This window comes from Brachyhypopomus gauderio, chromosome 15 (genome assembly GCF_052324685.1).
Source record: "Brachyhypopomus gauderio isolate BG-103 chromosome 15, BGAUD_0.2, whole genome shotgun sequence".
In the NCBI taxonomy this organism is placed as follows: Eukaryota; Metazoa; Chordata; class Actinopteri; order Gymnotiformes; family Hypopomidae; genus Brachyhypopomus; species Brachyhypopomus gauderio.
Genome location: NC_135225.1, coordinates 8,192,568 through 8,220,384, shown reverse-complemented (window position 1 = coordinate 8,220,384; position 27,817 = coordinate 8,192,568). Strand labels below are relative to the sequence as shown.

The 27,817-nt window shown below is 41.3% G+C and overlaps 1 protein-coding gene across 2 annotated transcripts; it reads left to right on the top strand.

Annotated features, from left to right (window-relative positions):
• Positions 1-304: 304 nt before the first annotated feature.
• Positions 305-27,321, top strand: col17a1b (collagen, type XVII, alpha 1b). 2 transcript variants are annotated; one of them, XM_076974577.1, is made up of 56 exons: positions 305-528; positions 1,538-1,602; positions 1,873-1,911; positions 2,150-2,254; positions 2,532-2,792; positions 2,908-2,955; positions 3,331-3,360; positions 3,603-3,650; positions 4,105-4,251; positions 4,507-4,683; positions 4,877-4,951; positions 5,068-5,160; positions 5,266-5,418; positions 5,604-5,681; positions 5,790-5,834; positions 6,136-6,315; positions 6,572-6,832; positions 12,187-12,237; positions 12,343-12,369; positions 12,550-12,576; positions 12,679-12,732; positions 13,146-13,250; positions 14,041-14,103; positions 14,244-14,279; positions 14,362-14,415; positions 14,499-14,534; positions 14,649-14,684; positions 14,777-14,812; positions 18,069-18,104; positions 18,198-18,269; positions 18,606-18,632; positions 18,758-18,793; positions 18,980-19,015; positions 19,127-19,207; positions 19,295-19,330; positions 19,923-20,006; positions 20,095-20,169; positions 20,432-20,473; positions 20,572-20,643; positions 20,760-20,819; positions 20,919-20,945; positions 21,037-21,096; positions 21,302-21,361; positions 21,441-21,488; positions 21,995-22,117; positions 22,252-22,359; positions 22,466-22,555; positions 22,654-22,782; positions 22,894-22,980; positions 23,112-23,258; positions 23,599-23,748; positions 23,956-24,153; positions 24,299-24,469; positions 24,858-24,938; positions 25,162-25,242; positions 25,635-27,321. In XM_076974577.1, exons 2-56 carry the CDS (start codon positions 1,548-1,550, stop codon positions 25,676-25,678), a joined length of 4,581 nt encoding a protein of 1,526 aa, XP_076830692.1. In that variant the 5' UTR covers positions 305-528; positions 1,538-1,547; the 3' UTR covers positions 25,679-27,321. The 2 variants fall into 2 exon arrangements, with proteins under 2 accessions (XP_076830692.1, XP_076830691.1); XM_076974576.1 differs by having other exon boundaries at positions 306-528; positions 5,592-5,681; positions 25,635-27,320.
• The last annotated feature ends 496 nt before the right edge of the window (positions 27,322-27,817 follow it).

Here is a 27,817-nt window from a genome sequence, read left to right as displayed (position 1 = left end):
GGCAGAATGTTCTCTCATTGGAAAGGTTAGATTGTAATTGGTGAAGGATTAAACATTTTTAAAGCCTTTACCCAGATCTTTGCCTACAGTGGCAGCAACTCTGGAGGGCACTGTAACCGTATGCGCATTTAATATGCTCTCACCAACAGAAGGTGCTGAAGCATATAATGCATCCAGCTCACACCTGAACATGCCCTACAGCCCTGTTTTGGAGGATTATACTGCGATTCCCTGAGGTATTGTCTTTCTACAAAGCGTGCATATGTGGGTGTGTGTGTGCCTGCGGAAAACTGGGGAGTGGCTCGGTGTAAACTCCAGCCCAGGAATCCTGCGGAGACATGTCTGTGAAAATGGGAAGAAAATAAAACAGAACTAGACGGAACAAAGATAATTACTTGACATCTGTGACCACAGGTGAACTTCACAGACAATCGTCAACTACTGTTGGATTTCTCACGCCACATTATAAGTACATTATTCTCTTCGGTGCAAAACCAAAACTTTCTTCAACTTTCCACGGGACTTCAGGTAAAACTTTTTGTATTTAGTTTTTAGAAAAAAAATACAAACTATGATGGTTTGATGTAAACCCCAACCCAGGAGTCGTGCTCATGAGGTGTACCTTTTGCACATGAGAATTCTATTGGCTTGTTACCTTTTACTATTCTTTAAAGCCAGATTGAGTGCAATATTTCCTTGACAACATTAGATTGGGTGTAATCAAATAATGTGGATGTACTTTGAATGCACTTGCATGTGTATTTGTTACACATCTGCAGAGCTGAGTCTCTTGTGACTCATATTATTACTCAAATATTAAAGTGAGGGCAAATGTTTTGAATGTAGTACTGTATGTTAGACTACATGATAATTCTTATTTTTAGACCTAGCTTCTGTTCATAATGCTTGGAACCATTTTTCATGGTGGAGGTTTTTATAAAAATCTGACCGTGAAACTGGAGTGAGCTGGATGATGCTTTAAACTAAAAATGTTGCATTGTCTTTTGTTGTATGTACAATAGTTGTATGATTGTCTTTTTTAGTGTTATTACAGTCTTATTAAAGTATTATTACAGTCTTATAACAGTCTTATTACAGACACGTACCACACACTCATTACTCTTTTGGTTGCCGATTTAGGAATATGGTTTAATTATTCGAAATTACACAAGGTTGCCTATATGAAATGACAAATTTAACAAATGTTCATACAGATTATGTCAAAAGGTTTATTGTTTTTTGTTACGTTTTCAATATATAACCAGTACATATTTATACATGACAAACTCTACACTAAGCAGCCATATGACTGGAACTACATGCAATATTCTTTGTGTATCGGAGGTACACTTTTCTGCCACATAACATAAACATATTTAATATGTATAAAATGTGGGGTATATCGTTTAAAAGAGAAACTACATCTATTGATTGGCAAGCCAACACTTTCCTATGGACTTGTAAGGTTTTTATTATTTGAGATCATACTGAAATATGATTTATAGCTTTTATATTGATAATCTATTTCTCTTTGCAGCTGACATGGAATGGATTCATTAACAAGGCAGACTAACGACTCCGGGGGAAGTTCTGGAAAGAGAAGTATGGAATATTACATCCTTCTAATAACTAGAAATTGTTTTGCATCATATAACATCATTTTGTATGACACAACATCTTCAAGTTTAGTTGGGCTAAAGAAACGAAAGTAAAGAGCGCCATCATATGGATGGGCAGTATTATTAACCTGGCCTAATTATGCGGGTTAACTTGTCAGTGTGATTTTGCAGTAATTTATTTCATGTTTATCTACTTGTATTTTGATCAAATAAAACCAAAAACATTTAAAAAGCTAAAATGTTCTGCCACCAGCTGTGAGTAAAACGACTAGACTTACATCGCTGCCACCAAGTAAGCTACATCATTTTTTGTAGGCTTCCCTAACACAAGTCTATTTCATGTTGCTGCATTTTTACTTGATTTGTGAAACACCCTTTAAAGTTTGTTTATGATTTGGCATCACATAAGTATTTTACATAATACTGGATATTAGAATATTGAATCTAATGAGAACTACATTAGTGAGATTTGTGAACATGTTCAATGAAGCCTGAATGAGGAGTGAGTCTGTTCATTTCTCTCCTAACAGAGGGCTTCAGTGTATCTGGCAGTAAGAGCATGTCCACTAGCACCTGGGGACCTGCCTTTGATAAGAACAGAACTCAAAACAGCAGCACCTCTTACTTCTCATCCTGTAAGATCTTCGCCAACTATCATTCCTACTGAATATTAAGAAAAGTATAAAAAATGCTAGAAGATTGCAAAAATTCTTTTACCATTTATGAAATGATCAGCAGAATATAGCATACCAAGAAGCTATATGCTTCTTGTTTCTACATTGCATAACATCTAACTATTAGAAAATAAGTTACATAACTGTATTCAGTGATATGTTCAATTAAGCATTGTTTATGTGCATGTTTGGCATGTTAGTGTCGTTCTAAATGTATGCACGTCCTTCTGTTCTTCAGCCTTGGTGGGTGTGAATGCCGGTGGGTTTGAGTCTGATCTGTTCCTCGGTGATGACTCCGCTGGCAATATCAGGAGTGGAGGGGGACGTGGAGGCAGTGGACCTTATGAAAGTACATCTGTATCAACAAGCTCAGGCTCAAAGTTTCGGTCCAGCTCCTCAGGGGTCATGAGAAGAACACAAGATTCAACCTCTTCCATCAGCCACTCCCCCATGTTCCTAGAGAGGAAGAGTATGACCACTCACTCAGGGGGATATGATGGTGAGTCCCACTAATTACAGCACTTCTGTCTGCATATCATGATTTGCAGACTGGTAAATGTAAATTAGAAGTAACATGAATGACAAAACCAGAATTGACATCTTTTCATCTTTAGGTAGTTCAAGTGCTAACTCATCACCTGAGATCACAAGGAAAGATTATGGTAAGACATGTAGATTCTCAGGGATGAAACAGCACACAGCACAAAGGATTCAAACCTGAGTCAGCCATAGAATACCTCTGCATTGCTAAACTGTGTATTTACTGGGTGTGCCTTCACTAATGATTCACTAATGACTGGAACACATATGACTCATAGACGGCTAATTCTTTTCACTGGCAAAGGAAGATGGCATTGTCCCTCTTTCCTTTGGTGCCGTGAGACATGGCAGCAAGTGGGGGTGGTCAGATTTAAGAGTTTCTCCTCTCTGACGGCACTCAGATACCTGGCATGGCACTTTTATTGTCAGGAAATAATGGAAAGTAAAGTCAAAACACAAATTCACTTGCAATGTAAATTCCTATGTGTTTACAATAGGTGCATCTCGGGGAAGGTCTCAAAGCAGAGGTAAGGTGGCTCACTGACTAGCTTTTATTTTCATACTGAACAAAATTTGTAGTGCATTATCTATTTAATTGTACAACTTAATTTTAGTTTTGATTAGTTGTGTAATTTCCTTTGCATATTAACTTGGTGTGGTTTGAAACACACCTCGGTATGCTGAGAAGATATATAGGCCTAAATAAAGAATTCTATAAAGCCTATAAACACTGGCATGTAATAAATACAATCATTGTCTTTTGCCATAGAGAGTGAAATCAGGGCCAGATTACAGAGTGCATCCCCCTCAACCAGATGTAAGTGTGTTTTTAAGATGAATTTTTCTGTTCATGTTAACATCTTCCATTCAAGTCACCTGGCTGTTTTTTTATTTAGATCATACTGAAGAGTCTGAAATCTTAAACCAACTTTTCTTCACGATCACAATTTTTTTGTCATAGGCTTTTGGAACAATTATAAAAAATAAATAAGAAGGAGAACATTTGTTTTATTTAATCTATTTGAAATTAAGAATAAATATAAGCCTGTTCTTAAACTTAAACTATCTGAAGGCTTTTTTATTTGGCACATTTTTATTTAATCTTATTGCTGAATACAACTAATTCCAGAAACCTCAAGATATTTTTCTTACTTCATCAAAAGCCAATGTTAAAGTTCTGTGCGTATGAGTTTAAAGGGACGCTTTGCTCCACTGTGCTGGAGTCATGCACGGCCCCATGGGATGAGGGACATGCCTGCGTCTCCTTGCAGGGACGGAGCTGGACGACGTGAAGAAGCTGCTGAAGGGCAGCCGCTCGTCCAGCGTCAGCCCCACGCGCTCCTCCACCTCCTCCACGCTGCCCGTCCCCCGCAAGGCCACGGTCCAGACCAAGATCATCAAACAAGGCACCCAGACTGGTACGGCAGCAGGTCTATTTCAGGAGTGCTCCCTCTTTCACTGAAAAAAAACACACAGTGGAAGAGTAAACAGACAAGAGTTGAGAAATACTTTCATTGTTAGACCGACAAAGTCATTTGTACAATATATTGTGTAGTATCTGTGTAACTATTTAACGGCAGTAGCAATTGTTTCAGAATTTAGTTATAGATTAGGTATAGATTTTTATCTATACAGCTGTACACTTTCAAATGTGCATAACTCTTTCTTTGTAGTGTCAGGGCAATATGACACCACCCTTCTGGAGTCAGCACTGCCATCCTACACGTGGACCAGCTCCACACTACCCACTAATGTCTCCAGTGGAACTGCTTTTGGCTTTCAAAGCAGCACAAACAATATGTCGCCAGGATCCTCTCTCGTGAACAGCACTGCTCCATCTTCACTCTCAGGTCTGATTTATGTTTAATGCTCATTGCCAGCAGATGGCATCAGAGAGACAAAGTTGATGTCAAATAAATCCAGACAAATTCTAGATTCTGGAAACTTGGTTTTCTGAGGTACCAGGCTGAAATTAGAATCATTATAACTTTATTTTCCCAAAACAATACATAATAAATGAATTGATTATTTTCTGATTTACAGTGTATGGTTTCCAGAATAATCTTGCCTCAACATCTACTGCAGTTCTCACATCTAATGGAGTTAACACACATTCAGGTATGGCACTAAAACCTAACCATGAGCTACAATTAACAAACCTAGTCATCTGTAGTCACCATTTATGGTGTGTGTGTGTGTGTGTGTGTGTGTGTGTGTGTGTGTGTGTTCTCTAGGATACGGCGTGCAGAAAAACACATCTCAGGGCATGAGTAGCTCAGAGAGACAAACTGTTGGTATTGTAAGTACAGGAGTCTCCACTTCTACAGGTACAATGCTGTCTATATTTAAAAATATTCATTCTTAAGTCAGAAATATTCTTAGTTCAGACTAAGATGTATGGAGCTAATTTTTTTTTATCTACACTTTTTTAGGTACTGCTCCACGGCCTGTCAAAGATGAAGCTCCACGAAAATACATTATACTGGAGAAGGAGAACATTCCTACCAACAGGGACACGGAGGTGCTCATATTGTCTAAGGACAGTGGGAAACAGTTCACCAGCAGTGTCCCAAATGGCAAAGGAGGTGTGTATATATGCATCCAGTTAAGACCAAACCTAGATGTGACAGAAGTTCATTTCACAATAGTACATGGTGTGTGGTTATAACTGTGGACATAAGTGCCATTATAAATATCTTCTTCACATTGAGGTCTAATATAATATAACACTGAGACATGAATAATGTGTAATTTATAGGGTCCATTTCAGATGATTCACTGAAGAAGGAGACCATGGTAACCAGCTACACCGAGGCAGCTCCTGCCAAGTCTAGCTCCAGCTCATACTGTAAGCATCTGAGTTAGCTCTGTAGACATGCCTACATTCTGTTTGATGAAAAGGAGTTTATTAATTATTAATTACTAATAATTAATATTATTAATTACATCTCTACAGATGGAACTTCAGTGGTGCCAACAAAAGACAAGGCGACTTATGCAAGTAATGTCTTTCTTTTGTTTTATTTATTAATTTTTATTTATGCAAGTAATGTCTTTCTTTTGTTTTATTTATTAATTTTTATTTATGCAAGCAATGTCTTTCTTTTGTTTTGTTTTATTTATTTATGTAAATAATGTGTTTTCTTTTGTTTTATTTATTAATCTTATTTATTTATGCAAATAATGCCTTTCTTTTGTTTTATTTGTTTTCCAAGCACCATGCCAATGTAAGAAATAGCAAAAATGTTAATTAGGATTTGATGTTTGAACAACTCTGGTGTGTCTGGTGTGCATCTTGCCAGAGATTTATAAGGACAGTGATGCTGGACAAGGCTGCGGGTGTCTGGGCTGTGGGTGTCTGGGCTGCGGGCCGGGCTCCTGCTCCTGGTGGAAGTGGCTGCTGGGATTGCTGCTTGGCCTGCTCATGCTCCTTGGCCTTCTGTTTGGACTCATTGCTCTTGGACGCACCCTTGCCAATCAGGGTATGTCTTCATCCTGTCTTTATTTTTATCATGGCAAATTCTTTGCTCCAAAACATTCACGCAAGGACTGAACCAACTGCACTCTTTTTGGGTGAGGAGTATCACAGATTTCTCTCTCTGACAATATACCAGAGGGCAGTCCTAATAAATCGAGTCTTCATTACACTCCTATTTTCAGCTGTATTAATAAATGAACTGCTAGATAACAATGCTAATCTGTAAACACTCACCACAGCTCACACTTTCCCCTTCATAGCGGAGGAGGTGAGCAAGCTGAAAGCCCGCGTGGACGCTCTTGAGGGCTTGTCCTCCGGCCGGAGCGCCCACACCAGCCGGCTGAGCGCCTCCCGTAACGACATCCACAGCCTGCAGTCAGGCATGGAAGTGGACAGTGGCGTGGTCAACTCTGATAACAACCTTAGCCTGGGAGGTGCTGCTACTGCCACAGATGCAGCTGCCCTTCAGAAGACTGTACAGAGATTATTACAGGCTGAGCTGCAGTCGCAGGCATTCAAAGGTACCGAACAATCGCACGTTTGTACACACTGGACTTGTTGCACACACACACACACACACACACACACACACACACACACACACACACACACACACACACACACACACACACATGCTTACACAGACACATATATGAATTCATACAAATGCAACAGGTAAACTGCACCAAGTAGCAAATAGGAATAGACAGAATTTATTAGAGGTTTCACAAACAAAAAAGACAACAGAATGTTTTAAAATTCGCTTTGCTATATACTTACCAAAATAAAAAACAATAAACAAAAAAAAAACACTAAAAGGGAATGTTAAAACAGGTATATATATATATATATATATATATATATATATATACCTGTTTGTGACGGGCAGGTGTGAGCAACAAAAAGGAAGCGATCACGCCAAGTCTCAGGGAAAAAGGGTGGTTTAATATAAAGTGTGCAAACCTAAAACCCGTGCAATAGATCCGAATTAAGGATATAATGACCAGCGGTCAACTGGTACAAAGACAAGACATATATAGACAGACAAACGACCATCAGGTGGGAACGGATCACGGGCTCCGCCCACCTGAGGGGCGTACACGACGTCACACAACAACAACAACAACAACACAGCCGCTGTGGACGGAGGCGGCCGGTAGGGGGCCGCCTCACCGTGACAGACCCCCCCACCAAGCCGCACTCCCCTCCACTGGGTGTGTGGCACACAGCGGCTGCACAACAACACGAAGGGGCAGGAAGGCAAGGACAGGCAGGGACACACCTCCTGCAGTCCACGAGCTGAAACACAAAACACATAAAACATTACTCAGCTCACCTCCCCGGGCGGGACCCTGGACCGACCGGGCCGTTAACAACACATAACCACGCCCCAGTCGGTCACAGGGCCCTCACGCCCTAACCGGCGTTTAGCCAGAGAGCCCCAAGGGTGTGCGGACGAGGAGCTACGACTCCTTTGTCGTCCTTAGTGTGTGCGTGTGTGCAGGTTACCTCCCCGAGGCGTGGCTACTTCTCCTCCTGGACCTACCTCCTCCCAGAGCTGACCCCTGCCTTCTGCTAGGGGTCACCCCAGCCTCCTGGGGGAGCCAACCCCTCCCGGGGTCCCTCATCACAAGGTGGACTCCTCCACCCAACCCAGGAGCGCCAGAGACCGAGGCCCAGAGCGCCCCCGACGCGGGCTAGGGAGCAGCCCCAAGGGCCTCCTGGTCACCCCGGGCAGGAGGGAGGATCTCCATCCCCAGCAGGAGCTTTTCAGACCGGAGCCCCATGGTCCCCAAACATCCGGGGGCCCCAGCCCTCTAGGGAGGGGCTCTTCACGACCGGGCTCCGGTCACCCCACAACACAAGGGGGCTCCTGCCAGGTGGAGACCCCCACAAGGTCCAGGAACACCACGACACCACCAAGGGGAAGCACCTGCACAGAAACAGCACTCACACACACACACACACACACACACACCCCAACACCAACATAGAACACAAACGCGCCCTACCCTATTCAGGGCCTCCCTCGGGAGAGACGCCCTCCGTGCCACACCCCATGGCACGGGACCACAGCCGGTCCCCCCCCAAACACACATTTAAGGGGAGGAGCATGTGTGGAATTACATTTAACAGTTGACATCACGCTAGGACAAAACACACACGCAAATACTAGACAAACAAAAAACGGTGTACAAACAGACAGACGGAACCCATCACATGCGCGCTCTGCTTACACACACACACAGTGACGCGCGCCGCTCAGAGCCGCAGTCGCTCCCCACATTAAACACACGACACACGGGGAGCGAGGCGACAGTGACGAGCGGCAACCGCGTCACACATAAAACATTCAACATAGAACAGAACGAGCACGCACACTGGTCCACACGTCCGTCACCCGTACACACATACAAAACACACACGAGAGTCCACCAGGCAGACACCCTGGTGTTCGCCGTGCCACATACACACAAGCGCACGGCGAAACTCCCGCAACATACAACGGACACGAAGAGCTGTCTCAGGGCAGACTGCCCTGGTCCTCGCCGTGCTACACACACACACACACACAAAACACAAAAGCACGGCGGAGCTCTTCAAACAAAACACCACGCAGACAAACACTTACCACGAGACATGACCACGAACGAAGGAGAAAGAAAAAGAGACTCGGCGGCTTCCGAAGGGTGGCTGGTCATTCTGTGACGGGCAGGTGTGAGCAACAAAAAGGAAGCGATCACGCCAAGTCTCAGGGAAAAAGGGTGGTTTAATATAAAGTGTGCAAACCTAAAACCCGTGCAATAGATCCGAATTAAGGATATAATGACCAGCGGTCAACTGGTACAAAGACAAGACATATATAGACAGACAAACGACCATCAGGTGGGAACGGATCACGGGCTCCGCCCACCTGAGGGGCGTACACGACGTCACACAACAACAACAACAACACAGCCGCTGTGGACGGAGGCGGCCGGTAGGGGGCCGCCTCACCGTGACACTGTTTCAACACATATATATGTACAGTCCCTGACTTTCTAAAAATGATGCATGGATGCAGTCCTTCAAGCTTGTGGAAGTCACACAAAATATTAAATATGGGTCTAATAGCACCACAACGTCATTCACCAGTGTTATGAGGCATATATTTATTTTCGTAAATTAAATCTCATTTGGGAGGGTTTCAGCTTTCATGAGTAATTTCTAAAACCAATCGATGAATTTAAAGTCAAGTCATAAGCTTTTGTTTCCACAACATGGATAAGCGACAGAACTTATGTCAAGGACTGTATATATATTCCTTTTTAGTGTTTTGTTTGTTTATTTATTATTGTTTATTAGCAATACCAAAACTAACAAAACTAAATTCTAAACAAACAGAAATCAGGCAACTCTAAACCAACCTCTAAGCATTGTGTCTGTCTAACAACTAACAACTATACACATTCACAAACATATGCATGTTTCTGCACATTTGTATATGTATATATGTATACATATATGCACCTTTTTAACTTCATATGTTTTGGTGAAAAGAGACAGCACCCTCAGGCTTCCTGCTTAGCTCCAGGTTTACACAACATTCCTCTACACAATATCTTCCAAGTAGGCCCTAACTCTATCATAAACAGAGTGAAATCGATCCGTTAACCCCAAATTAGGCCCGATTAACACATACAGCTCCTGCACTTGATACCCAGACTCTCGGCATATGGACACTACCTGTTCTCAATCTGTGATGTTATCAAAACAGAGATCACATTCCATTGGTGGAGGTATTAATTTATGAAACCACATAACCACAAACCAGTGGTTTAAAAGGACCACTGGTTCCTTCCAAGGCAGCTGGCACACTGCGAGGTTCATGCTATGTGATTCCACCACACCAAACGAATTCTGCTCAGGACCAGAAAAATATAGATGTACAACCACTTAATGTGACTGGAGGGGCAGCCCACTCCTTTTCAGGACCTACCACCACAATCAGGACCCACCACCCCAATTTTCACCCCAATCAAAATTTGTCCTCCACATTTACCCATCTGTGCAGTGAGAACACACACACATACACTAGTGATCACTAGGGGGCTGTGGTGCACCCACGCCCAGGGAACATTTGGGGTTAGGCGCCTTGCTCTAGGGCACTTCCTTTCCGTATCAGAACAATAGACCACAGTAGAATCAAATAATGCCAACTGGGAAACCTAATATTGCTCTACTAAAACTTTGTCACCGCCCACTTCATAGTTAAAAGCTCCAACTTTTAATTTGCAGCTACCTTTTTAGTGTCAACAGTCCAAACACTGAGACCATGTGCCCCAAATATTTTATCTCCATCCCACGGCATTACACAGAGTATTCACCACAACTCAAATAACCAAAACGGTGTACAGAATGATGTCTTCACCTGATCCATTGTTGCCATACAAACCTGATTCTAACCACTAATAAGATTCAAAGTGGAAAACCACTGCCCTCAATTGCTTAGAGCTGGATAATTGCTCTAGTGTCTGACACTCTAACTGGCACCCGTCCACACTTGCGTAGCAGTGCCTACAAGAGGGGAATTCATGGTCAACATGTTTTAAAACATAAATAAATAAAACGTGTAGCAACTACCAACAGTGTTCATACCTAGAACTTCTGGGATCTTGGCCTTTTTCTGCTGTGTATATATATTCATATGACTTCTCAAATTCTCAATTCAAGGCAAGACTCGTCCTAATACTTTTTTTAATCAAACTCTACATAGCCATAATAAGTGTTATGATATCCAACTCATAAGCCACATTATGCCATAGCTTGCTAGAAAACTGGAACTGATCCTGAATTTTAGAGTGAAAGTATGTTTTACAGAAATAGAATGATGGTCAACATCGACCCGGTGTCTAAAAGTAATGGCACAAACACACCCTATCCCACCATATCCACCACATTCACCACCGTATCCTGTACCACCCTACTTACTGAGAACTGGTTCAGAGCCCATCAGACCCACTCACAGTGTGTGGCCCTCTTCTCTGGAGTCAATTACCCTGTGGTTGTATGTGAGTAATTGAAATTTGCCTCAGTACAGTCATCCTGTAAAACACATGACTGCCCCATGACACATGACATAACTCGATGCACTGCAAACAAATTGATCTACCTGCCCAATGAAACACTTCACTGTGAAAGGTCAGGAAAGAAATGTTAGGTTTATTATGACCCATACATTTACATTTTCTATGGAGTGTGCCATCATGTGCATGTGCAAACATATGTTCACATGACTGTGAACTGTAGACTGGGGTTTTAAGGTGGCTCCTCTCTCTCTCTGGCGATACTGCATCAAATCAAATGGGTCTCCTGGTATGTGATGGAGGCAGTGATGGCATCACTAGGTGACGTTAGCGGACTATCTTCGCCTTCTGGAAATTCTCGGGACATCCCTACCCACACGGGGGGTTCCATAATTCCCTCTAATTATATTTGCTCCCCTTCGGCTAACAAACACAATACCAGCATGCCAGGCAGCTGAGTCTGAGTCTAAAATGAGAGACAAGCCATTTGCAGATACACAAAACATGAGAAAAGAAAACAAAACATAGGATACAGCGTCCAAATTGTTGGTCATTCTGTCATAGGTGAAGAATATGCAGACAAGAAAGGAAGAGAAGCAGATCTAAATAAACAGTACAGAAACACATGCTAAATACAAGAGAAACAAACACAGTACAGAAACACATGCTAAATACAAGAGAAACAAACACAGTCCACATGCTCAGCCCCGCCATCATGGAGGTTAATTTAATTTTTATCATGTTCTAGGCAATTTGTAGTATTAAAAAACTGGAGCCTTATATAAGAATTTGCTTTTCTGTATATATAGCCAGTCTTGGTTCTTCATTCAAAGGAGAAAGAGGAGCACCAGGGCTGAAAGGTAAGATACACTACAATGCCTCAATAAAGAGTCAGTATGGGACTAGATTTCTAATACATCATTATAATGTAAAATCTTTTCATATGACACTAATTGTGGTTTTAGGTGATATTGGTGCTCCAGGAATCAAAGGTCTGTAGAAATTTAAATGTCTAATTTTTTATTGGCACAGTAATCATCAGTGTTAAATTAATTGTAGTGGAAAGTATTAAAGCTTGGCAGTATGAATAGGTCCTAACTTTGCTATTGTCAGCATATATATGTACACACTTGCGTGTTCAATATAATTAATATTCAATAAATGGTTTTCAGGAGACGATGGTATGGCAGGACTGCCAGGTAAGAAACATGTTCAAGTGATAACTGCTTGGATTTCAGATACTTTTCTGTAAGCTACACTGATGATAAAATACTGTTTGTGTCAAATTCTGTGGTCTCTAGGAACAATGGGACGCCCAGGACCTGAAGGGCCTAAAGGACAAAAAGGAAGTGAAGGTTAGTGCAACACCGAGGGCGTCGTGGAGCAAAAGGGAGGCGGATGCCCACGTTGAGAAGAGAGAAGAGAGAGATTTATTAAAGGGCAATCCAAACTCTGGGTCATAGAGGCAGTCCAGGGTCAGATCTGATTAGCAGTTAAACAAAGACATTTTCTAACACTGAGCTATGGCTCAGACACAATATAAAGACAAAGCAACACAAACCTAACTCACGGACACTGAGGCAGCAGTACAAACACAGACTTGACAAAACACAGGGCTTAAATACGCAAGACCTGAACAACACCTGAACACAATAACGAGGGGCATATTGACAGAGCACGTGGAGGGACTAAAACTAACAAAACCACATGGCTACATAAACAAAAACACAGGTGTGGGCGGGGCTAGACGTGACTGTGCATTTTGCAGGTGAGCATGGTGTGGAGGGACCACCAGGACCCAGGGGACGAGAAGGACCCCCAGGTCCTCGGGGGGAGTCCGGCAAAGCAGGCTTTACAGTGAAGGGTGAAAGAGGTAAGATGTGTAAAACATATTTATTTATCATTTGTTTATCATGATTTTAGCTTTAAAACAAATACAGGGTAGTCTTCATATAACTGGACATTAACCTGATTTTTGTTTGTACCAGTACCACAGTCCAGCCAAAGACTGGATATAATCCCACAATCCCATAATAATAATAGGAATAAAAAATAATAATAAACTTTACACACATTACACACATTACAAACTGCTTTACAGAAAAAAATACATAGCAAAATAATAAAGCTTATTACATCCCAAGATTTATTTTCTAAAAGAAAATTAAAATATTACAAAAAACAATTTAGTGAACCCTCAGTCTGAACCCTCTGCAGGTTTGAAAGTGTTTTCTTTGGGAAACCTGCTAGCAGTGCAACACAGTAGCCCAGATGTGATGATACAAACACACAGGAGAATAGACATGAGGATACCTCTGACATTGGCTATGTTGTTGATCCTTAACAAATAGGAACTCTATTTAGGTTTTTGCATCAGTGTATTAACAACCATTCCCGAAGATGATGACCCAGGGGTCAGTGGCTAGGAATATATGCAATTATAGTATTAAAATATTCATGCATTATTTTGATGACTTTCTGAAAATATGGAAATACTATATGTCAGTCTTATGTATATAACCTCAAAAGCATATAATACATACAGAAGAGTAAGTATTTTAAGGTTTTCATTTTATCATGTCCAAGTGATTATGCCAGGACATGTTCTAGAATATAATCATGAAACAATAAGGCTATTTTTAAATCTTTCTGTATTCTTTCAGGATTTCCAGGTGTACCAGGGTCTCATGGCCCTTCTGGTCCAGTTGGTCCACCAGGTCCAAAAGGTTCAGACTTTATTTACTTTAAAATAAAATTGCATAGCACATATGCAGATTGATGTGTGGTTTAAGAGTGGTTCTGAGAGCAATATGTAAATGACACCTGATCTGATTCATCCATGTGAATGGTTAAATCTGTCTTTCAGGGTCAGCAGGTGCTAATGGTCTGTCAGGTGCACCAGGTAAGTATTTGCAACTCTTACGAGGAGTTGGATGTTTAAGTCATAAGATCAGATATAATCACCTGTATCTTGTCCCGTGCAGGTGAACCAGGTCCACAGGGCTTCAGAGGAGAAACCGGCCATACAGGACTCAAAGGCAGGCTACATGACATTGACATCAAACCACTGAAACTGTCAAAGAGTACTGCACCAATTCTCACTGTATTCTGTGATTAACAGGGGACAGAGGACCCCCTGGGCCACAAGGAATTAAGGGTCTGTATAAATCATTTGAATCATTTTCAAAGACCTATCATCTGCATACTGTACCACACATACTGTACGTTCACATGAGCTTATACAGACATATTTTTGATTATTTTATTGGAGGTGATCATGGTGAAAAGGGTGATGCTGGTACACCAGGTATGTGCTTTTTAGACACATTTCATCTGCATTCGTGGAATATCACTCTATGAGCATCTGTGACTTTCTTCTTTTTCTTTTCATTTGGTCAGGTTTGCAAGGGACTTCAGGAAGACAAGGGCTGACTGGTGAGGAAGGATGCAAAGGATCATCAGCTGATCACCCCTGACATACTGCTGTACCTACACCTAACAACCCCCTGACATACTGCTGTACCTACACCTAACAAACCTGTGACATAGTGCTGTACCTACACCTAACAACCCCCTGACATACTGCTGTACCTACACCTAACAAACCCGTGACATACTGCTGTACCTACACCTAACAAACCCATGACATACTGCTGCACCTACACCTAACAACCCCATGACATACTGCTGTACCTACACCTAACAAAGCCATGACATACTGCTGTACCTACACCTAACATCCCCCTGACATGCTGCTGTACCTACACCTAACAACCCCCTGACATACTGCTGTACCTACACCTAACAACCCCCTGACATACTGCTGTACCTACACCTAACAAACCCATGACATACTGCTGTACCTACACCTAACAAACCCGTGACATACTGCTGTACCTACACCTAACAAACTCCTGACATACTGCTGTACCTACACCTAACAACCCCCTGACATACTGCTGTACCTACACCTAACAAACCCATGACATACTGCTGTACCTACACCTAATAACCCCCTGACATACTGCTGTACCTACACCTAACAAACCCATGACATACTGCTGTATCTACACCTAACAACCCCCTGACGTACTGCTGTACCTACACCTAACAATCTCGTGACATACTGCTGTACCTACACCTAACAACCCCCTGACATACTGCTGTACCTACACCTAACAATTTCCTGACATACTGCTGTACCTACACCTAACAAACTCCTGACATACTGCTGTACCTACACCTAACAACCCCCTGACATACTGCTGTACCTACACCTAACAATCTCCTGACATACTGCTGTACCTACACCTAACAAACCTGTGACATACTGCTGTACCTACACCTAACAAACTCCTGACATACTGCTGTACCTACACCTAACAAACCTGTGACATACTGCTGTACCTACACCTAACAACCCCCTGACATACTGCTGTACCTACACCTAACATCCCCCTGATTTACTGCTGTACCTACACCTAACAAACCCATGACATACTGCTGTATCTACACCTAACATCCCCCTGACATACTGCTGTACCTACACCTAACAAAGCCATGACATACTGCTGTACCTACACCTAACAACCCCCTGACATACTGCTGTACCTACACCTAACAACCCCCTGACATACTGCTGTACCTACACCTAACAAAGCCATGACATACTGCTGTACCTACACCTAACAACCCCCTGACATACTGCTGTACCTACACCTAACAAACCCGTGACATACTGCTGTACCTACACCTAACAAACTCCTGACATACTGCTGTACCTACACCTAACAAACCCATGACATACTGCTGTACCTACACCTAACAACCCCCTGACATACTGCTGTACCTACACCTAACAAACCCGTGACATACTGCTGTACCTACACCTAACAAACCCATGACATACTGCTGTACCTACACCTAACAAAGCCATGACATACTGCTGTACCTACACCTAACATCCCCCTGACATGCTGCTGTACCTACACCTAACAACCCCCTGACATACTGCTGTACCTACACCTAACAAACCCATGACATACTGCTGTACCTACACCTAACAACCCCCTGACATACTGCTGTACCTACACCTAACAAACCCGTGACATACTGCTGTACCTACACCTAACAAACCCATGACATACTGCTGTACCTACACCTAACAAAGCCATGACATACTGCTGTACCTACACCTAACATCCCCCTGACATGCTGCTGTACCTACACCTAACAACCCCCTGACATACTGCTGTACCTACACCTAACAACCCCCTGACATACTGCTGTACCTACACCTAACAAACCCATGACATACTGCTGTACCTACACCTAACAAACCCGTGACATACTGCTGTACCTACACCTAACAAACTCCTGACATACTGCTGTACCTACACCTAACAACCCCCTGACATACTGCTGTACCTACACCTAACAAAGCCATGACATACTGCTGTACCTACACCTAATAACCCCCTGACATACTGCTGTACCTACACCTAACAAACCCATGACATACTGCTGTATCTACACCTAACAACCCCCTGACGTACTGCTGTACCTACACCTAACAATCTCGTGACATACTGCTGTACCTACACCTAACAACCCCCTGACATACTGCTGTACCTACACCTAACAATCTCCTGACATACTGCTGTACCTACACCTAACAAACCTGTGACATACTGCTGTACCTACACCTAACAAACTCCTGACATACTGCTGTACCTACACCTAACAAACCTGTGACATACTGCTGTACCTACACCTAACAACCCCCTGACATACTGCTGTACCTACACCTAACATCCCCCTGATTTACTGCTGTACCTACACCTAACAAACCCATGACATACTGCTGTATCTACACCTAACATCCCCCTGACATACTGCTGTACCTACACCTAACAAAGCCATGACATACTGCTGTACCTACACCTAACAACCCCCTGACATACTGCTGTACCTACACCTAACAACCCCCTGACATACTGCTGTACCTACACCTAACAAAGCCATGACATACTGCTGTACCTACACCTAACAACCCCCTGACATACTGCTGTACCTACACCTAACAAACTCCTGACATACTGCTGTACCTACACCTAACAACCCCCTGACATACTGTTGTACCTACACCTAAGAAACCCATGACATACTGCTGTACCTACACCTAATAACCCCCTGACATACTGCTGTACCTACACCTAACAAAACCATGACATACTGCTGTATCTACACCTAACAACCCCCTGACATATTGCTGTGCCTACACCTAACAACCCCATGACATACTGCTGTACCTACACCTAACAAACCTGTGACATACAGCTGTACCTACACCTAACAACCCCCTGACATACTGCTGTACCTATACCTAACAAACCATTGACATACTGCTGTACCTACACCTAACAAACTCCTCACATACTGCTATACCTACATCTGAAACTCCAACTGTTAAACTAACCCATTGATTATCAGTTAATCAGTATCCAGCAGCTATTGCATGGCTAAATCATGCAATTCTTATATGATCATCCCCTTATCCCTTATCTGAAACAATCATTCTCCAAAACCTGTACTGTGCCACGTGCAGTGCCACGCAGCAGCACAGGGTCATTGACTAAACCATTGTAGGATGCTTTATGTGTCATTTATGAATACATTTTCACATTAACAGGAGTTCCAGGTGCTGATGGTGAAAAAGGACAAAGAGGTAAATGGTATTCCTGCAAATGATTATTTGAACAGTACGATGCCAAGTACTGATTCTTGTTTATCTTATTTCGTTCCCTCAAATACTCCCAAGGTGACCAAGGCCAAATCGGGTTGCCAGGAATCAGAGGACCACCAGGGCCAGCCGGTGATGCAGGACAACCAGGTATTAAATTAATATTTCACTACAGTGCCATTGTGAAGCTCAGAGAAACACTTTTATTTAAAAATGCATTGCTACATTTAGCAGGATATTTCTGCTACAAATCACAGCTTCTCAGTGCTGAAAAATACCCCTTTACACTACGTGTACATTGCCCATGTTTTTTGCAAGAAAGCTCAGCGATTAAAAACTGGAGTGATTGTGGTGTTGTTTCAACACTTTTACTTGGTCAAATAAGCCATAAGGAGAATCCAAAGGAGAAATAAAGTTTGAGAAGTGTTAGATACCGGTGAGTTTTATGGGTTTAGTTAAGTTTTCCTTCTGCTTTTATTGAATTAGGACTTCCAGGACTTCAAGGACCTCCAGGTAAATAATGAATCTAATAATATTAATAATTTGCATATGTTTGCATGAATATGAATACTACTAGCATATGTATAAATGGCAACATTTGGGGATAAATTGTTCATCACTGTGTTTCTCCTCCATAGGTGTTCCAGGAAGTCCTGGTCAACCTGGTGTAAAAGGTTGTTATAAAAACCTCAACAGTATATAAATCATATAAAATAAAGATATTTTTGTACCTTAAAATCAGTATGTGGTAACTTTATAAGCACAGGAAATTAAGTAAACATAAGGAAAAGTGACATTAATTCAGAGCTATTGTCCATGTCATCATAGATGTTCTCGGTTTTTATTCAAATATTTTACAGGGGAAACTGGTGAACCTGGAAGAATTATTAATGCAGGTAAAACCATGATGAGATCTATGAATAATTTACATTTTTTATTTGTGTTCCCTATATAGTATATTTTCTTATTAAACCTGATAGCATCATTTACATAACTACATTCTGCAGGAGGATCGAGTTCAGTGGCATTTCCTGGACCACCAGGGCCACCTGGTTCACCTGGCCCAGCTGGTCCTCCTGGATTGTCAGGTGTGATGCCCAATAGACCCAACAGATACTATTAGTTTAATATAGTTCCCCTCTATTAACAGTAAATATTGCATTGTATTACTCCAGGTCCTGTTGGTCCTGCTGGACTTCCTGGCCAACCTGGTAACTTTTTATTATTTTTTTCTATTACGTTTTCTGACAAAAATTGATATACAGGAAGATTGTATGGGCTCTAGTTTCCTGATGGAGGACATAGCTGGTGTTTATGAAATGTAATAGTTTCAGAGTTAGAATATACATTATCTTTCCAGTATTAGCTGGAACTACCTGAGAGGTATTTATATTTATTTAATTAAGTACACTTTATCTCCAACCTAATTAGTCTAAATATCAAGGCTGAATACTATCACAAATATTTGCTGCAACAGCCTTGCAGTCAATCCTCCTGTGTGGTATGGAGTAATGTGTTTTATTGAATGATCAATCATTGAGTCCCACTGATGTGGGACACTGAGACACTGCCTTCTGTGAAACAAGTGAGGCTCATGCCAGTTGGTTCTACAGATTAGCTGCACTTATGTAGATGTATTATTGTCACAGAGTTAACAAATAACATTTTAAAATAAAAATGTTTGATTTTCTTTTTAAATAATCTATAATAGTTTGTACAATCATCTGTTCTGCAGAATCTAATATCACTTTAGGACAATCTATGACTTTCAGAGATGCCTTTGACATCCCTTTGTCTGTGTAGGTCCAAAAGGGGATAAGGGGGATACAGGGGATTCCGGGATCACACTGGAAACTCGTGAGACATTGAGTTCATCTAGAGCTGAGAGTAAGAACTCCCTCCATCACAAACAAGCAATAATAAGCAAATACATCACAGCTCATTGCTCTAAACATTTGCCTTTGACTTTTTTTAGGGCAGTATGGTTCTTCAAGTGCTTCTCATGTTGTCCAGGGCCCACCTGGCCCACCTGGTCCTCCTGGACGTCCAGGTATATATGACATCAGTGAAAGCAGATTGACAAATAAATGTTCTTAGATCCTTATGTTTTGATTTAGCTATAAATCAGTACCTCTTCTAGTTTAAACGCTACACATCATAGGTCATTTAGCTATAGTAGCAAGGCTGAAAAATTAAGTGAAATGATCAGATATTCAGAACATTACATACCAAGTCTGACATGAGGAAAAATCAATGTGAACGTAGAGAGTACAACATGACATGATGCTGTCATTGTCTCTGTTACTGTTTAGGAGACTCAAGGCCTGGACCTCCTGGAGAACCTGGCCAACCAGGTAAGTGTGAAACCAGAGCTTCACATTTTCTAATGTTCCTCACAGGAGTTATAGCCTGACAACATTTTGGAGCCTGACAACTTATTGCTGATTTACAGGATATGGCAGACCTGGTCCAAAAGGGGAGAAGGGAGAAAGGGGAGAAGCAGGGAGTTTTGTTCCCAACTCTGGTGAGCTCTTCCAGGGTGGTCAAATTTTAGAAATGTACTGAATTGTCCAAAGCGTGCTATGTGCTATCCAATGTCCTTAAGCTGTTTCTCACAGCCATGTTTAACAAATTTAACAGGGACATTTTTCGCCGGGCCACCAGGACCACCAGGTCCTCCAGGACATAGAGGAGAAACAGGCGAGTCTCCCTGAGTGTTACTTCTTGATTTTAGGATTTTTATTATTATCATTATTATTATTGATCATCGTCCTCTTCTTCATTTTCTTTATTGTGTAGGGCCACAAGGACCTAGGGGATACCAAGGTATGAAGTCCTTTTGAGAGCTGATTACAGTGTAGAAAAAAAAAGGTAATAACCCAAGTTCTCTTTACGTGTTTCTACGTGTTATCTGCAGGGGAGCCTGGTCAGCCTGGCCTACCTGGAGCACCCGGAGGATCTGAGGATACACGCAGATGTGAGTTTAAAGCACAATCTGGGTTGCAGCTTTTATATCTTCAAATCTACATATAGGACAGATTCCCACACCACTTTTGTTGTGCTGTTATCTTTAACTTACAACCCCTCGTTGGGCAACTGTTTGATTCAGTATATTGTAGATGATTATTGCTGCAGAGCTTCATTTCGGATTTGGATTAACGTATGTTGATGTCTCTTTGCAGTCTCTGAGTATAGAGGAGCTCAAGGCCCTCCTGGACCTCCAGGACTCCAGGGCCAAAAAGGTATTAGACATTTATCTTAATACCTCAGTTCAGTTTCTCTGAGAATGGCTGCTGATATTTACTAACCTGCACTTCACAGGGGAGAGTGGAGTTCCAGGAGCACCAGGCATCCCGGGATCTTTGGGAGGTAAAATTCATGTTCTCATTATCTCTTGGTAGAACTGAGGAACCATGTTGCACTAACCTGGTTGTATTCCATTCATAGTATATTCTATATTCTATATATATATATATTCTTTCTGGTTGTATGCCATTCTCAGTAATTATTTTCAACATATTTACTGTTCTAAGACTACATTTCAAATCAATATAATTCGTATGTCATTGGTATACTTCTTGAATAAAAGAATATTACTGTAGTCCTGTTCCTGGGTAGAAATAATACATTCTGCAGCAGGTACACAGTCTGTTAGAACGTATTTGCACTAATTTCCACCATGGGGTCAAAGGCATGTCAAATGCATAGATTAACAGTGTTGTTACCCCTAAAGTTCTTATATGAAAGATTTTTATTGAAAGGTCACCTAATGGACGTTGTTGCTGGTGGCATCCTGAGAGACTCAAGAGAAAGCTAGGCTCACTTCAGGCCCGTTTCTCTTATTCTTAACTCTGGAGTATGTTTTTCATTGCTAGGCTCAGTTGCACAAGGAACCCCAGGGCAGCCTGGTCCCCCAGGCCCTCCTGGACCACGTGGCCCTCCTGGACACTCTGGATCTGCAGCTGACTATCGCCGTTACATCACTGAGTACATGCAAAGTACTTTAAAATCTTTCTATTTAAACATGACATACTGTATATAGAAATAACGTTTCAGTATTTCAGTACATAAATAAATTATACATGGTAGAATGTGTTTTTATTTGAATATGTCATACATATTTGTGTATCAGGTGAGAGCATGAGGCAGCAGATGTCTGGTCTCCGGGGGCCACCTGGTCTTCCAGGGGCGTCGGTCACTATAGAGGATGTGGCATCTCGGGTCATCGCCTACATGCAGCGTAAGTTTAGAATCTTAGGTGGCAATCCAGGTCATCACCATTTATAGTACTCTGACCACCTTGGTTGTCTAATTCAGTAATTTATAATCTGAAATGTTTGCTCTAGACTCTGGATTAGGTGGTGGGACTGGTCACCATGGCCCCTCTGGTCCACTTGGTTCTATGTCCGTCAGTGATATTATTGCAATCTTACAGAGTGAGTGTTTTGTCATATACACTGAAATAATGTTACATGTTTTGCTCATAACTGAATTAGAAGGCTTGCTGAAAAGATGCCTTTGTGCTTCTGTTCAGAGGATGACGTTAGGCGCCATATAACTGGCCCTCCTGGACCACCTGGACCACCTGGCCCTGCAGGAGGCATTAGCGTAGCCAACTTTGACACACACGAAGTGGCAAATTATGTAATCAAACTAATGAGCGGTATGTTCCTCTTGGGGAGACAAAATGTGCACAATGTACTTTGCTGAAACTATCAATCTGTAGCACGCTTTGCTATCACTCAGTAAAGTGACTGAGGGTTTTTTGGTTTAGAACGTGGTTTGACGGGTAGTCCTGGACCTCCTGGCCTCCCTGGATCACCAGGGTCCACCTACAGTGATATTACCACTTTAATTGAGAGTACGTTTTGGTTTCTTCTTTATGATTCTGTGTAAGCTCAAATATATAAGCACCACTGTGTTTTGAATCATTGTAAGTTTATCTTTATAAAGTTTATAGGTTTACTAGTTTCGTCTCCCTTTCATTTGAAGGATCAGGACTTCTTGCCAGAGCTGGTCTTCCAGGGCCTCCTGGTCCTCCAGGGAGACAGGGCCCACCAGGATCGGTAGGACCTCGTGGGCCACCAGGCTCCTCAGGCTCAGGACACCGGCTTGAAGATATACAGGTCTATCTGCAGAGTGAGTTTCTATATTAAACAACAACAATAATGAAAATTTATATATCTAGGTTAGCTGTAGATCCAGAGCTTTAGATTTATCTTTTGGGTATATATCAACCAGCCTTTGTGGATCTATGATCATGTAATGGACTGTGTGCATATAGATCTATGCAGGCTTAGCCCAGAAAATGAAGTGAAAATGAGTTATTTCTTAGGCTTTAAAGGCTTTAAAGGAGCATGCCCATGTCTTATTGTCTTAAACTTTAATACAGGGACATGCAATAAATGAATACTGTTTTCCATTCATCAAAACAATATAGTTTGTTGTATTGGTCATGTATTGGGAATATCTTGTTTAGATTCTGGGTTCGGTGGTCGCCCTGGCCTACCTGGGCCTCCTGGCCCTCCAGGACCTCAGGGACCTGCAGGGGACTCAAGAGGCCTGGTTTCATACGACAGAGCAAATCAGAGAGAATACATTCGTGCTGAGCTTCAGGAGTACCTCAGCAGTAAGTTTAATAGTCACCGTATAACCAACTGATGGTTTTTGCTCATGTGAACGGTGGTGGATGAAAATATTATGAAGTGGTGTAGTAGTCTAACATGATGTGGCACCTCAAACACTTAATTGGGTGCACAGCTGACTGGGCCATTGAAATTGTTTGTGGCAGGTGAATGAAGTTGAATGTGTCATTTAACAGTCTTGGATTTCTCAGGTGACACTATGCGACGCTACAGTTCTGGAGCCCCTGGACCACCTGGTCCTCCAGGGCCCCGTGGTGAGAAAGGTGATCGTGGTGAATCCGGTCACAGTCAAGGAAGTGGTCACTACTATGGTGCTGAGAGGAATGGAGGCAGGTTGGCTGAAGCAGACTACTCCAGCGTTGCACTGCGAGTTACTGACTACATCCGGAGTGAGTAAAGTCAATGCTGAAAATGCAGATTTGTAGATGTTATGGACAGTCTTGCAATAATAGGCTATTTTGTTCAGTTTATGTATACTTTATAACTGAACGCTTCATCATTCTTCAATGAGTTTAATCCACTTTGTGCCAATAGGTCAAGGTCTGCTTCGGGAAATTAATGATGAGTATTGGCGAGGACATTCCATGAGGATCCAAGGACCCCAAGGACCCCCTGGGCTTCCTGGGCCCCCTGGTCACCCCGGATACAGCCGTGTTTTTGCTACCTATGGGAATGTCACGTCTGACCTAATGGATTTCTTCAGAAGTACGACCCTTCAATGCCTTCACTTATGAAGCAGTGACGAAACCTAGTTCAAATCCCATTTTCAGATTGCAGTTCAAATTCCATAAGGGCAGCAGTTATGTAACACAAGACTATGCAGATCATTTATCAAAATCTGACTGAGTGGTTTAGTGAGTGTAATGTGCTGAGAAAGTTGATTAAGATGCAATTTGACAAGCTGTTTCAGCATGCAGGAGAATGAGACCCCAGTGACACCCAATTCTGTGGTGTGCCAACTGTATATGGATGTGTATCCTGACTAAATGCTTTGGGTCAGAAAAAAGCAAACAGCAGATATTATAAATTATTACTGCTCTGTGCTATTCCTCTGTTTAGTACAGTGTTCCTAAAATGTTGCTTACCTTTCCAGTGCATGGAACTATTCCAGGCCCCCCTGGTAGGGCTGGGCAGAAAGGAGAAAGAGGATACCCCGGACCCAAAGGAGACAAAGGTACCTCTGAGGGTTTTTATACCATGTTACTGCCATCTATATGCATTCACAGGAAGCCTAAATCTGTCAAAGCAGTATAAGAATTCAATATATTTACATTGTGTGAGGACATTTGAGATTATGATGAGATCTATTTCTATTTGCAGAAAGTAACCTTGTGATTTGGGGTACATGTCATTTAGATGTGGGCAATTAAAACTTTAATGTTCTTTATCATGTGTAGGGGAGATGGGAAGACAGGGAATAACTGGTGTTCAAGGACCAAGAGGTCAGGAGGGACAAAAGGGACAAAAGGGTGATAAAGGTAAAGTTTTATTGTTACCATCAATGTGGTCATACTCTTCCGCATGCTTATGTGGACAATCACACTGCCTAAATGACAAAATTACAGTGTCACCAATGTCCTGTGGAGGAAATTGTCAGGTTGTATACTAGCCTGACATGATCTGCATAACCAATACACCACTGATACACCACTGATAATCTCGGTGGTAGTTGCTGATCAGTTGACTAATTAAATTTTCACAACATGAAAAATATTACATAAGCATTCATCAAATATGAACCACGTTAGTATTTCTAATATGCTACAAGCATTTCAATACTTTTATGACATATGAGACAATCTAGAGCTTAGACCCACACCTGATATAACTTTGCCTCCCCTTCAACATAAAGTCTCTCCATTTCATTCAGGTGAAGTCCAGGCCAGTCGCCAGAGAAGGAGCATTGGTGTGTAGGAGCTTCACTGTCGTGTCTGCCTAACAACATACCTTTTTATTGTGGCTTTTAAATATGTGCTGAAGCAAACAACATAATGGGGACCAAGTAGTGGAACTGTGTATGCTTAGTTTTCTCTAGCACAAGCTTGTTCAGAGGGCCTGAGGTAACTGGTTTCATCTTCATTTTCAAGGTCAGGGTACAGAACCTTCTAGTTAATCATGCGCATATTTATTCTACCATAGCAAACAGTGTTCTGCATTCTTATTGTCAGGTTAAATCATTGTTCTGTACTTTAGTATAAAATTTTTGTTTTTATTGAATATGAAAGTAGTATTTTTGGTAATTTTTTGCTTGCCAAAAAATTGTCTTGCTTTTATTATCTGTAGCAGAAAATGTATATAGCCTACACGGTTTTGTTTTTGCACTCCATCAAAATATTAAGCACTAGCTTGAACTCAATGTTAAAGGAGCTTTTTTGTTCGAGTTCAGTATGATGTCATACTGATGTTGATGTATGATGTTGTTACTGTTAGACAATATCCAGCTGAAACACAAACTGCAAATATCCTAAACCTTTTGGATAACACAACTATCATCAAAAAGCACAAATAATCTTTTATCATGCATAAAAACTGGTATTCAAAACACAAAACTCCAGTCACTAAAGTATAATGCATGGTTTAACTAGTACATTATGCCTTTTTGAAGTAATTTGTGGAGATACACATGTACAAATGCCTCCAGACAGGTCATATATATATATATATATATATATATATAAATATGATAAAATCAGTATAGCTGTATGTATATAAAAATGCTAAGAGAACTATAGGAACAGTGGCTTAAGTAGCGTATGTGTGATGTATGAAAAAACTATGGTAAATAGTTGAAAATTGAGGTTAAAATATGAATTGGCCATGATGCTTGTTCATTAGTGCACTATGTAGGACATGAGAATGAAGAGAATGGTAAAGGCCTGGATGGCTGACTCCTCCATGGAGTGTTCAGGTCCCCCTGTCCCTTAGATGGAGAGGTCACAGCAATTCAGTTATGATGACCAATCACCTTTATCCTTAATGAAACATTTCTGTCTTTATGGGAGTGGTCTATTTCATGTTGACGCTGTCCCCAACCACAAGGTATGAGTGGTCACAGAATAATTTGATGATTATAGAAAAAATAACTATGCTCTAATGAACGTCTCTAATGACAGTTCTAATTGTCAACATTGAGGGCAGTTGAACTCATTAACCCACAATTCTCGTGTTCCTTCCGCCTTATTCTTATTGTGAAGTGGCCTTATTGTCAAAGAATACATCACGTGATGTAAATGAAGGTATTTGGCCAGCCCAAGCCCAGAGATCTGATACAGTAGAAATCTAAGTGTCTTCCTAAGGAAATAAAATATTTTTAGTAGCTCTATCCCAACTCTCAATTTTATCTCCAAAGAGAAGAATTTATAATTTGACATTTCTTTCTCCTTGCACTTACCAATTCGTTAGCATCTTTGATCAAGTTTTCAATTGATTGCACTAGTGCCACGTTGATGGTCTATATACTGACTATACATTGATTGATTTGTGTATGTTGTGAAGCCAAAGTGGCGTTATGAATAAAATTTTCATTATGAACAAAATAAACATTTTGTCACTGTTTATGTCACTAGTTTGATATTGCCTGACAAAAATATTTCAGTGCATTTTCATTTTTTTAATAAAAGACAAATGTACTTTATCATAAAATGTACTTTATCAGTTCAAAATAGTTTCCTAAATTATGTAATATTGCATACTTAGCACTTCATTTTGTTAAATTGGGGGAAATATGGAAGTTATTATGTCTCAATATTAAAATGAAAATGTAATACGCATTAGCATTTACATGTTCCACTCATACAAGCAACTTTGAGCTCAAAATTCAAATTCAAATGTAATAGTCCCATTTACATTTGCAATGTGGTAGACGTCTATTCATGTTTCATTTACACATACATTTTGATGCTTTATTTGTGCCTTTATTGAAATGAAAATGTACTTCCCGATTTGAATTATCAAGTTCATGTGATCATGCAAATGTTGTATCAAAATTGTAATTAAAATGCTATTAGATTAATATGCTTTGCATTCCGTGATAACGTGTTTGAAATGTCAATA